General features: G+C 43.3%; 2 protein-coding genes across 3 annotated transcripts in view; one reads left to right on the top strand and one right to left on the bottom strand.

Annotated features, from left to right (window-relative positions):
- The window catches only part of LOC137293821 (gephyrin-like), a 34628-nt gene extending 31442 nt beyond the window's left edge, over positions 1–3186 (bottom strand). For both annotated transcript variants that reach the window (XM_067824578.1, XM_067824577.1), the window contains exon 1: positions 3113–3186. In XM_067824578.1, coding sequence (XP_067680679.1) covers positions 3113–3176 — 64 coding nt within the window. In that variant the 5' untranslated portion in view covers positions 3177–3186. The remainder of the gene's footprint in view (positions 1–3112) is intronic.
- Positions 3187–3452: 266 nt separating this feature from the next.
- The window catches only part of LOC137294978 (two pore calcium channel protein 1-like), a 35464-nt gene continuing 25267 nt past the window's right edge, over positions 3453–13649 (top strand). Inside the window, exon 1 of the mRNA XM_067826214.1 lies at positions 3453–4016. Coding sequence (XP_067682315.1) covers positions 3795–4016 — 222 coding nt within the window. The 5' untranslated portion in view covers positions 3453–3794. The remainder of the gene's footprint in view (positions 4017–13649) is intronic.

Below are 13649 nucleotides of genomic sequence, written 5' to 3'. Positions count from 1 at the left end.
AAAATAGGCTTAAGATAGTCGTAACACTAAGATTGCTTTGTGCAAGTGGGTCCAGGGCCCCGAGATACTTTTTCAGCAGCACGAGTATGTACACCTTATTTTTTCAATATAGGAGCAATGGAAATGCTTAAGAATACATATAGAGCACTGAATGGAATTTAATGGCGTACCAGTTATCCTGTGTTTCATTTCATAGATATACTACAGCAATGGTGTAGCCTTGGGGTCAACGCGTTTGCTCGTCAAGCCAATGACTAGGGTTCGATTCCCCACATATGTACCATGTGTGAAGCCCATTTCTGGTGCCCCTTGATGTGATATTGATAGTATATTGCTAAATGCGGCGAGCACCTAATCTCAGTTACTCTTAAACCACTGCCTCAAGGCATGAATCATTTTAATATTTCAAGGGAAAACAACATGTCCATGTCTAGATTAAACTAACTTATTTTAATACAAAAATTCTATCATCATCAGAATCAACTGGTAGACCCTTAAACATGCCGAAGTCCTTACAGAATAAAAGTCTTGTTCAGGAAAAGGAACTGCGTTTGTGAACATACAATATTCGCGTATGTTTTTGTTTCTGAAATACGAACTTTCGTGCAAACACTCTTCACTTCGCGAAATTTCACCTCGTGAAACATGTGGAGTTGAGCCTGCACGAGGTTTCCCCAACAGCAGTTTTGAACAGTATTGTTAGAACTTCGGACTTGAACGGTATTATGTTATACACTCAAGAGGCCTTGGCTACTCTGTCAGAATGTAACAGTCTTTCAACAGAACATAAAATGACTGATTTTACCATTTAAATAATGTCCAACACAGATAAACAATTAGATGGTTTGATTGTATACCTTAATATGAACATGTGCACATTTGACATCATTTTTACGCAAATGAAAACAGCACTTCACAACACACAGACATATTTTCGCCACATATATCCTTATATCCACATATGATCAGTCTGATGATAAGATATTTATCAAGGCTAAATGTAGACAATGAAATTAGCTTCAAGAAACAAATATCTGAATGATACATCAAATATACATAATACTGAAAATATATCAATGGGAAATTGTGATGGTATTTACTCTTATTCAACGGACCTCAACGGACCTTCCTTCACCTCAAAGAAACTGCCAAATATCAGGGATGGCAATTTTCCACAAATCCGCAGATTTAAATTAAAATCAATTGATCCTGGACAATAGGGGGGCCTGAAGCCCCCAGACCCCCAGCTGATTTTCAGCTGAAATCACTTTCACCTGTTGCCATCCCTCAAATATATACTATGGTGACACACTACTAAAGACTGATTTCTCAGAAAATGGTGGCTTCACTAAAATGGGTTGGCAGGATTTTGTGGGGACCCTTACCTTGTCTTTTTTACATATTTTTAATATGTTTTTAAGATCACAATTTTCCAATCAACCGGGGTCCAAATCACTGTTTGGACAACAATGCGAAAAAAAAGTACTACTAGACATTTGCAAGTGTACATTGTTGTTATATGTTTAGAATACATGTATTTTAAATTTGAATGAAACTGGTGATAACATAAACATGATAAAGATGTTACAAAATTCATTACATTGAAATAAATAGTCAAAGGGTGACACTCTCGATAATAAAAACCTGATTGAAAACCCCAAAACAAGACTATTTTAACATACAGTTCAAACCGTTCAAACAAACCACAAGTTTTTCACCCCCAAAAATTGTGTTAAATTCTTTTAAATCTTTGCTTATCATATTCAATTTGTCTGACTGCAAACTGCATTTCATATTTGATCACTGATCCTCACATTAGCCATATCCTCTGCTTTGAACAAATATTTGGCCTCTCTTGGCCTCGGTAAATCTCAATAACTTCCATAAATTACTGGCATACTGGTCTCACAAGTATTGCAAAGGAACTTCAAATTGTGCTTTGTTGTGTATATTTATCGTTTTCATTCAGCTAAGACTATGAGAAGAAGCTAGAAATGATGATTAACTTCATTCTGCATGATCTGGCAGCATTGTATTAATTTCTTACTATTATATTTGTGTCTAACATCCTACATCTTGATACGATACTCTTTCCATGCATATTCTAAATATTAAAGTTTGGAGCTTATACATGCTGCAAATAGACAAATGGGTGACTGAAAAACTGAGAAAATGATACACTTAACGTTTGAATTACTTTCTCTTTTTTATTCATTTTAAATAAGCACTGTCGTTTGGACAGTGACCATTTTCACACCCAATATCGGCTAGAATCAGTTTATCGGGTGCTGCACCAGCCAGTGCCATGGAGCAATTATCTCGTTACAGCGCCTCCATGTTTTATGATCCTTAGGTTTGGGGGGGGGGGGGGGGGGGGGTTTGACACCCTTTACAATCTTTAGGGTTTGGGGTTAGGGTTATGGTTTTAGGCACCCTTTCCAGTCTCTAAAGGGCACTAATTAATCTAGTAAAGAGCAGTACTCCCCAAAATCTTTTGGTCATTTAATCTACACACTTGGTGACAAAATTTTTATTCTAGAATGTTGGAAGAATTCAGTGATGCGTTTTTCACAGCTGGATATGAAACTCTGAAAAGAGGAGTTACATATTATTTCGATAACACAGCTGTAGGTAAGTACAGCTGTAGCATATATGCACAACGTATTTCAGTCACCCTATGCAATCGATAACATATGAGACTAAGCACTCGGCATCCATCAATGACACCTGGAACCCTAGGTATGTAAGACACGGAAAACAGTAAACACTGGATTACCATCGGTATTGGTCCATTAAGGATTCATATTGATCATTGCCAAGCGATTGTAACGTTTGCCATCAAACCACCACTTGCCACTTTCGCTGTGTGTTAACTGTTATTTTCTGGTCCAGATAATATTGGCACCGGCTCAAACATCTACTCTCGGTAGCCTACTGAGTAGACTCCAGGTAGGAGGTACCTGTTCCACTGACAAAAAACGACTAACATTTCATGTCACGCCTGGATCTACGTGAATGCGCTCGATCCTGATTCTGTCAATCACAAAAATAATATCAATATCAACGACATTTCTTTCTAAACCTATATCCAAATCAGCAGACGAAGACGTACCTGTTAAGATGCCAACTCGAATCGCCTTTCCTTCCCGCTCCGAATCTCCCGAACTCTCCGCCATCTTTCCGCCGAACTGTGTTCCTTTTATTCTGGATCCAGTGTGTAGTTGTAAATAGTGTAAGTAAATATTTAACTGTTGGATTTGTTTCTTTATTATGTTTGTTTATGTGACACATTTCTCTGTAAAAGATTAATGTAATACCACAACATTGTTTCCAATGGGAAACTAATGCATACACTGGTTCTACCGCTGAACGGTGTGCAAGTTTAGCGATCACACATTACCAGTTTAGATAGACATGAGCCCAGTCAAAACAATACATGCCGGTTTGAGAGTATAGCCTACTGACGTAACGACGCGGGAGTTGCGACATGCGCCACGCCCCCTTGGTGGCAGTGCAAAGTGTCAAATAACAGCTGATGGTTGTTCAGAGAGAACACAGTAAAGTCCAGATTTTTTCCGACGCGTGTAAGTAAACAATCTGCCTACAGCTGGTTTATCGGAGACTTTTATTTACTAAAGTGCCCTTTTCTTGCCAAGGCTATCTGAACTTTGGTTCAAGACCTCTCGTCGTCATGTTGATTGTTGTGCAAATGGACTGTAAATGACACCGGTCGATCGTCTTATCTAGATTAACTACAGGGAAACATACACCCATACACGTTCGGAGAGTACACAATGGCCAATCACGATGTGATGATAGACGTCAACATCGGCGAAAGTACAACAGAGGCCGATTCTGGTATAGAAAACGGAAAGAATGAAACCAGCAGCGAAGGAGACACTGTTGGCGACACTGTTGGCGACACTGTTGACAGTCCACCCAAGAAGGTTCACTTTGATGGTGATATATATGCACAGAAACCGACACAAGAATCCGATGCCAGTGTGAACGAGGAGGTAACTCTAAACAGTTTATCCATTTAATGTTTGTCCTTGTATGTTTATATATATAGCAATAATTATAACGGCCGTTCATGGAGTTGCATGTACATTGTGAATTTGTGAATGTCCCCTCCCCCACCCCCACCCCCAATAATTAATGTACAAAGTAAAAGTATACGTTATCAGCATATTATACATGACAGTAGGTCAGAGATAATCAGTTCCATATTTTGTGTTTGAATCAGATCTAACTTTAGCTTTACCTCACTGATTAAAGACACTTCAGTGATGAATGTGAAAATAATATGGCTTGATGAGACCGAAAATGTGTTTAGTTTCCTTTATGAAATAACTGTGGAACAACATCATGACGAAGACCCAGGTTCAAGTCCCTACATGAATACAATGTGTGTATCCCATTTCTGGTGTTCCCTGCCATGATATTGCTGGAATATTGCTGGAAGAGATATAAAACTAAGCTCACTCACTCTTTCTCCGTCCTGCTCAGCAGGGATTCTCAGTCAGAATTCATCCCAGCATTCCAGGCCCAAATGCTGTTTGCTCCAGCCCCCCATACAACTGCAGCAAATGTCTCGACTTGTCATGCCTTGTGCCCCAGACCCAAGCTTCCAGTGAACCCGCACCTTTACTAAGCTTCCCATGCTGCACCAACCTCTCAGACCCCGATGATCTAGCATTCTATACCTCAGCATCTCATGCCCCAGCAACCAGTGAACCAGCACCTTAGCATCCATGTTGTGACCACCCTGTCTTAGCATCCCATGATGTGACAACCCTCTGTCCTAGCATCCCATGCTCAGCATTCTATACCTCAGCATCCCATGCCCAATCAAACCAATCAAACAGCACTGTAGCATCCCATGTTACACCACCCTTTATCTTAGCATCCAATGCTGTGACCACCCACTGTCTTAGCATCCCATGCTACACCACCCTCTGTCTTAGCAGCCCATGCTACACCACCCCCTGTCTCAGCAGCCATGCTACACAACCTTCAAGTCTACCTCAGCATCCCATATTCCAATATTCTATACCTCACCATCCGCTGCTCCTGCACCCCAGCACCCTATGCCATGGCATTCTTACCCAGGTGACCCGGTGCCCAAGAATCTCATGCTCAAAGACCCCTTCCTCAGCACCTCATTCCTTGGCACCTCATAGCACAGCACAGCACCCATTACCTCAGGATCTCATGCCTTAGAGCCCATCACACAGCACTTCATACCTAAGCAACCCTTTCCCAGCATCTCAGGCTTGGAAGATGATGATGTTTCACAGTGTGTAAACTAGTTGTATCCTGATGACACAGATCATTGCTCATTATATCAACCACTGTTTTTTTTCTGTCCCAAACCAGATGATATATCTGAGGTGTTGCTGACTGCTGTTTTCACTCATTTCTGTTAATTATTAATCCTATGAATAAATAGTAGCATGATTTCTGAGGTGTCAGGACTTATACATATATAGGTGTATACCAATTTTGCATGTACAATGAATAATGTGGAATCATTCTTATGTGAAGATGCTGTCTATCTGATATAGTGGAATTGCTAAAATATCACCAGAAAGGTCAGTGGGTCAGTGAATGCTTTTAACAACTCTTAACATCAACAGGGAACAGGTGTCTCCCTTAAAACAAACCTAAAGTGTGCTTCTCACTGTATGTTAGGTCATCTCTTGTTTTCCCAGAAAAAATGCATCTGAGGTTTTTGTTTTGAATGGACAGGTTTTACTTATCGCTAAAAAGACCTCTTCTCAGGTTTTACTTTTCGTTAATAAGACTGCTTTCCAGGTTTTACATTTCCTAACTTTATATGAACATCGACATTCAAATGATATATGAGTGTTTGAAATCGCTTGAAAAATATTGTTCAAGATTTAACTCACAACAGATATGTTTTTCTAAGCAAGACTGGAGCCACATGTCTCAGATATGTAGGCAGACACTCTACCGCATGGCCACCAGGCCGACGAAGGTGATGCAGTTATATTATCTACTTATAGTTACTGTCATTAAATTGATTTTCCATGTGCGTCAGTTATTGTTACGTAGTTTCATTATAATGATCATCTACATCGTAATTACCCAGCATTGACAATATATATGTTAGAGAAATCACTTGGTAGACAATGTAAAACCATGGGGGTCAGGAAATCCGTGATTTCAGTCCCCTTCTGGTTTTACATTGTCTACCAAAACCTTGGAGGCGTGTTTTCTCCAATACTTCTACACCTGCTGAAATGATTTCACCATGGGTCGTTGGGGCAGTTATTATTGATTGTTGTTATAGGACACACAGATATAAAATTTCAAATGAGAAAAAAAAACAACACACACGCACACGCACACGCACACGCACACGCACACGCACACACACACACACACACACACACGCACACACACACATACATACATACATATAGTAGTATAGGGAATGACAGTCCGAAAACACTTTTCAAAAACCCCTTTAAAAAACCTCATTTACTAAATGAGGCTTTGGTGGGACCATTAGCTCTTGCTATTATTACCCCTACTACAAAGCCACGCCATCACGTTTACCGTGACTTGGCAGGCGGTAACACTGTGCCGTACGGTACGATCAATAATTCTTCTCTTACAAAACCCCTACCCGGCCCACCCCTCAAGTAGTACAGTTGTAAGTTTTGACCGACCATATAGGATCGGTGGCTCGCTTACGGCTATGTTATGTTTATATCGAGGAAACAGTTTAATGTGAACCGCCTACGATCTCTTTGGTGTTCATAATAAAGGCTTGCTGGGCTTTTTGTATTCCCTGTGCTATGTACTTTTTTTTCTCATCCTCGCTGATAGCAGACTTACGAGACTTGGATCGAATATCTTGTTTCATTCCATTATATTTTTTGAGTTCAGAGAGGATTGAACTAAACTCCTCTTCTGAGATCTTACTGTCAGATAGTGCCGTGGAAATTCGCTCACTCACTGTGTTCAGCTTTGCTTCGGCCAGAACCCTGATCTCGTCGTGTTTCAATGCCTTACGATTAAGTCTGCGTGATACTAACTTAAGCGCCAACCCTACCAACCCTGTCACCCCAGCCGTTATTTCAATACCTAGCACTATAGGTGCAGCCACGATGGTGGTTAACAACCCAACGCCTGCCGCCCCTAGTCCCATGCTGGTTGCCATAAGGGTAGTGTCAGCCCCGTCCACGATATTGAAAGCTCTATTATATTTTTTACATAGTGCTTTCCGCGTGTCACGGTCTTGTTCTAGTTGACGTTTCACATCACATAACTGCCTCAAGCGGAACCCATCTACGGTTTCCAACGTCTTCGCTACTTCCTCTACGACTGGGTACAGACCCATCCTATAATATATATTATGAAATATATTTTAATTGGGTTTCAGTTAACTTTCTCTTAATGTATTTAAGGCTTAGAAGGTTTATACCAATAGTCAGGGTAATAGGTGAGAGTTTAATAGTCTCTCCTATTATTTCAATAGAAACCCCACTGAGGCTTGTTAAGTGGTTTATAGGGTCCGGTTGGTATCCTCGTTGTATAATAATACGGCAATATTCACCTGCGTGTTTGTAATCCCATCTTATTATCAACCCGGGTAAAATTTGGGTTACTCTCATGGTGCCATCACTCGTAAAGAAGACTTCTATGATGATTGTTAAAGGGTAGTATGATAGCTCAATACTGCCCGGGAAAGGTATATTAGTGTTAAATGTTAATTTATTGATTGACCCAACAGACCTTAACCTAGTTTTTATATTACCAAACCCTACTATGACTGCTACACCACCATCCGGAATGAACTCCCCGATCCAGTCACCGTTGTTTCTAATCTTAGTGATAAGATCATCTTCTTTTAGTGTGATATAAGGTGAGGCTAATGTTAAGTTGATCAACCATCTAGGCTCTTTTAAGTTTGATAACGACACTCGTCTGTACACGTTGTCTTTGAAGTGTAGGATATAAAATTCATCTTCCTCACCAGGCTCATCGAATCCCTCCGTATCTCCCAGGTCGTTAAGTGTAGTGTTGGGATGATGACTGGTCATTATTATACTATTATGATATAATTTCCAACTGGTTTTCTGATAATAATTCAGGGGTTAACTTTATACCCATGAAGTGTATGTTGTCAGGCAGGAAGATATTGATTAGTGATATCTTGTTTTCTACGATCACGTTGACCCCCTGCAGACTGGTCTTGGAGTCGACACCCACCCGCACGTAAACGTTGCAAACTTGAAACTGGTGTCGTTTCACCCACCCGAGTTTGATCCCCTTCACGATCTCGACATCATTCCCCGATGGTTCCCCTAGGTAGACTTTGATGAACAGTGTTGAGTTTGCCGGTAGACTCTCTAGTATCTTAACCACGCCTTCGAATTCAGACACCAACTGCAATTTCACGTTTTGCATGGCCGGTTTACTCGATAGCATGTGGGCTGCTATAGTGTTGACTGGGCTGACGACTATGCTACGTCTCTGAGTTGGGACGTAAGCCACGAGCAGGGTTCCATTGTTCACGACTTTGTTTAGGTGGTTGTCTTTGTTATCCGTGAACACGTAAGGGGAGACGAGTCTAATATTGAGAAACCATTTGTTATCGGGTAACAACACCCACTTGTCATCTTCGGTGAAGACGAGCATATATGGTTTGTTTTTGACGACGGTAGTGCTCTCAACATCGTCTAAGTCGAACAGTTTACCTCCGAATGATGGGTATATTCTCCAGTTGTCATCACCGGTGTTGACGAGGGCGTACTTAGTGTTGGCTGTTGCTCCTGTGGTATCTATCATATCACTTAGGGCTCCACCGGAGGGGATTTCAACGCGTTTGTAAATGTTGTTTTTTAGTTGCAAGGCGTATGATTTACCATCTACTCCGGGAGCGTCGAAACCGCGTGTGTCTCCGAGGTCGGAGATCCCGATATTGACGCATTTTTTCACTCCGGGCCCTTGTGCGCTGGTCATGTTACGTGAAGCGTTAAGCTGAGGTATCCTATATTTACAGGATTATGATTTATATCTAACACCGATATTGTCAGCTCAGGTATGTTGCCCTGGGTTAATTTCTTATACTGCCGTGGTGAAAATGACTCGGTTCTACCGTCGTTGAATTTCTCAGTTTTAACCGGCACTGCTCTCAATATAGTGGAAGGGTGGCCTCCTTGAATGTTATACGTTGTGCTCACCTGACTGAGATGAATGTATAGCTCTCGGTACGGTACTAGTTCGGGTAACTTCGTGCCTGTGACGGTTGTTGTTGGTTTTATCTCGTCAGGAGACATACCGAGTATCCTCGCTAATGGTCGGCCGAGCCTCAAGGAGGTTCTTCCGTTGTTGATTAACACCACTGTGCCGTTTGAGTCGTTCATTTTGAGTTCGGCTCCCAGGGGTTTGAAGACCTCGTCGTTTAGAGAGCACACGCTGTAGTAGCCGTCAGTTATCTGACTGCGAGTTCCACTGACGAATAGCTTATTGTTGCTGATATTAATGTTAGTCCATTGCGGTAGGTAGGTGATATCACAGAGTGCGACTTCGAGTTGACCTGACGTGTTATCGATCGCGTGCGTCAGCTGAACGGCCTCACCGCTCGTTATTCCTGGAAGTGTTATGTACATATTATATTATATAAATTATATAATATAATATGGATTTAGCACACTTGAAAATCGTGGTGAATGCAGATGGTACGGGGTTTAAAACAACCTTTATTGATATCTTTGAAAAGTATGTCGTGTCCGTTAATAACGCGCAGGCGGTGGTAAACTGGAATCAAAACCCAATGCAGTTTTGGCAGAACCAACTCAACTTTGCTGTGTGGTGTGCGACGACAGGTTCGGGTGTGAAACCAGACTACGGTATAGACGAACTGAGTAAGGCGGTTATTTTGTTTCATATTTATTATCAAACGAGACGAATATTGAAGGAAATAAGTGCTCCTCTTCCCCAAGATAAAGCGTGGAGTATGACGAATAACCCCTATGATAGACGCGCTTATGAACGTATTTGTGGGGAGTTTGAGATTCCAACGAATAAAGACTTTCGCCTTCCTGGTGTGAACCATGGTCTCGGTATAGTTCTCGTGTACTTCTACAGGTCCGGAACATATTATGCCGGTTCTAAAGATGGTTCATATAACCCAAACCGGCATACATTTACAGGCCCCACAACGAATGAAAAGATCCATGTCAGCTGTATAAAGCAAACCAGTCCTGATGCAGCCACAGCCTGGACTAAAATGATCTCAAAAACATCGAAAGGATTCACTCGTGCTGGTACAATACGCTTGAACGACTCGATTCGAACGTACGTGTGGGCGCTGTTGGGTGCGCAGTCGATGACGCGTTCTAACATCCTCGGTAAGGGAACTGCTTACGACGCTCAGACACAATTCGTTTCCAACGTTGAGGATGCTATCAATTCTCCAGTTGATCTCCCGAGGGCCATCGACCGTTACCAAAACGTGTTAGAATACGCCAGATCGAAAGTCAATTACGTGTTCGGCGTGGGGTTATACATGGCTCCGAGTGATATGCAACTGAGAATAAAAAAAGTGGTGGGTTATAACAACAAAATAGTCATAGCCACGGCGGACCAAAAGTTGGGTATCAACCCCGATATTAACACCCCACATATCCCACACATCCAACCACGTGAAAAGGGTATAGTGGTGCCACCACCGGAGCCTAAAGTTCATGTGGAGGTACCCCCGGGGGTTTCCACCACCTATCAGCAGCATATTGATAATAAAACAGCCTTAGTGATTGGTGGGGTAACTTTGGGACTTATTTGGTTAAAGATTTCTTAGCCGCTACGTACACCAGACCCGCCACGGCGACGATGGCTGCCCACAGGTTTTGACTGAGCCACATGGCAGTTTTAGACAGAGCGCTCAACAACCACGAGACGATGCTACCCAGTATGCCGGGAAGGGCTTCGGCGGCTTTACCAGCCAGTTTAGCTAGGCCTTCCCCGAGTTTTTTGATCCAGTCTTTAACACCACCACCACCGCCTGGAGTTCCACCGCCGCCGGCAGGCCCCACAGGGGCACCCCCCACCAGTGACACCACCAAGGTTGATATGATGAAACCCAATGCAGTCAGAATGCTGGCGATGGTGATCCCTTGCTCCCGGAACAATATCCGAATCCTGTTGGCTAAAGTTGTATCTTCATTCAGTATTCTATCGATTGTTTCCCGAATGCGACTGATCTGGGATCGAAGATGTTCACGATTCGAGGAAGCGGCTTCCAATCGTGTACGTCTCTCGTCTTCTAAATCGCGTAGTCGTTCATTGATGCGACGCTTCATATCATCGTCGTCAGTTTCGGTGAGTTTGGTTTTTTCCCTAGCGATGTGCTCGTCGATTTCGTTCAGTTTCCCCATGTTGTTCACGAGTTCTCCACGCACGCGTTTCACGGCTTCGTCTAAGCCGTACAGTTCCCTTACCGGAAAGTCAAATCCCGGTAACGGTTTGTCCCAGTAGGTGCTCAACAGTTTTTCTATGCTGTCCGAGGCTTCTGTAGCACGCTCTGGCGTCATTTCATCTATAGTGGTGAGGTGGGATCTGGTAGCTTGCAGATCTTCTTTAACGGTCTTAGGTATTGCACCACCGTAATCACGCATGTTTAGATGTTCACGGATAAATTCAGCACCACCATTGCGGCTGGCTAGAGTTGACAAGGCCAGTGGTTTTTTAGTGATCTTGTTAAAGAGGTCAACCTTTGGGGCAGACTTAAGACGTAGAACACCCTTTGTATCAATAAAAAAATCCTTATGGTATCGACCCTGGGGTTCAACGTAGTTTTTATCACTTTTTAAACTTTCGTAATAATCATTTACCGTTGTTTCTAAAAGTTGTTGGCTCAATGGCAAACTAGTAAATGAGGTCTCCTGCTCATCATCGAATGCCTGGGCACTATCGTCCCACATATCATCCATAGGTATGTCTTCATCCATTAGTATTAAAAATATATTTCTTTTATATAACAATGTACGGTAGAAAATTAGATCCTTTCAGAAAATTGAGAGAGCCATTAGGTGCCAGAGCCGTGCGACAGTCGGTGACTATCACCAACAATCCCAGCAAGATAGACCAGAACCAAACTCTGCTGGTTAGATTTCCAAACCTTGGTGAGAATGACCTCATTGTACCAGGCACTGTTCGACTGGCGTTCAATATCACGTTGACCTCCGACAACGACAAACGCGAGCTAGTGCGGAACGTGGGTCGAGCTATCATCAAGAAAACGACCGTCAAGATCAGCGGTAACGAGGTGCTGAGCATCGACGACAGCGACGTGTTTCACTGCTACAAGGATCTCTGGAAAAGCGAGAGAGAACGAGTCAATGATGTGTACCAGGGTATCAGCAAATCAACCCGGGCGCGTATAGGATACGTCTTCACGCAAGACCAACAAGACAAGCTATCGGACGGTGAAAAGGCTATCGCTCTAGCATACGGGAATCGATTCTGCGTGCCGCTCGACTTCGAGTTGCTCACGGGACACGCGCCGTTTTACCAGGCCGCGCTGGGTGATAGGCTCGAATACGAGCTCACGTTTAACGACTATAGCAAAGTAGTGCGTACACCGAACGGTGATGAGGCCAGTTATGCCATAGACAACATCTCTCTGGAGTTCGACATGGTCACTAGCCCGGAGCTGGCCAGGCAGGTTCGAAGTCAGTACTCTGGGAAGATGGCTATACTGTACGATCGCGTACTGAGGCATAGATCAGTCATGCGAGATAAGAGCGACACGGTGTGGAATATCAACCTGAACGTGCCGGCGCGATCGATGAAAGGTATCCTGGTCGTACCCGTGGAGGATTACGATCCATTCCGGAGGGACAGCGAGAAGTTTTTCAACCCCGAGATTGAAAAGGTGGAAGTGACTATCGAGGGCGTGCCCAACCAGCTGTTCAGTCATGGTATGAGACCACACCAGCAGTGGGATGAGATAAAAAAGCTACCAGTGGGGGATTACATAACAAAGGACCTGGACCTCGGCTCCGTGCAGATCGGTGAATACCTGACCACCAAATACGCCCTATGGTTGGACATGCGATCCACGGATGATGATAAACTGCACGGTAGCGGGCGTCGTATAGATAACGGTAGCGAAGGGATAACCATCCAGATTAATAAGAAGGCCCAAACCGCTGGTAAGTTGAAATTATATCTGTACGTAATTATGGACGCGCAACTTAATATAGACAATGGGAGATTCGTGCAAGCCATCTACTAGTGGGGGTCTCCCCCACCTACCCACTGACCCACACTGCGCTATCATATGCGGGCAGACTGGATGTGGGAAGACCGTTTTCGTGTTGGATATGTTGGAGGGTTACTACAAGGATGTGTTCGATAACATCGTTATCATGTGCCCTACTCTGGGCATGAATAAAACGTACGCGCGACCTTGGGTGATGACTGACCCGGACGTACACAAAATCGACCCTGGAACACGCCTGCAGGACTGGTTGAAAGCTCTTCACGAGAAATTTAAAGGGGAACCGACGCTGTTTATACTGGACGACTGCAGCGCTAATCGCGAGATAACAAAAAAGAGAGACATGCTATCGTACCTGGCCTTCTCCGGCCGGCATGCAAATCACAGC

This window comes from Haliotis asinina, chromosome 8 (genome assembly GCF_037392515.1).
Source record: "Haliotis asinina isolate JCU_RB_2024 chromosome 8, JCU_Hal_asi_v2, whole genome shotgun sequence".
Classification (NCBI taxonomy): Eukaryota; Metazoa; Mollusca; class Gastropoda; order Lepetellida; family Haliotidae; genus Haliotis; species Haliotis asinina.
This window is presented reverse-complemented; position numbering and strand designations above follow the sequence as displayed.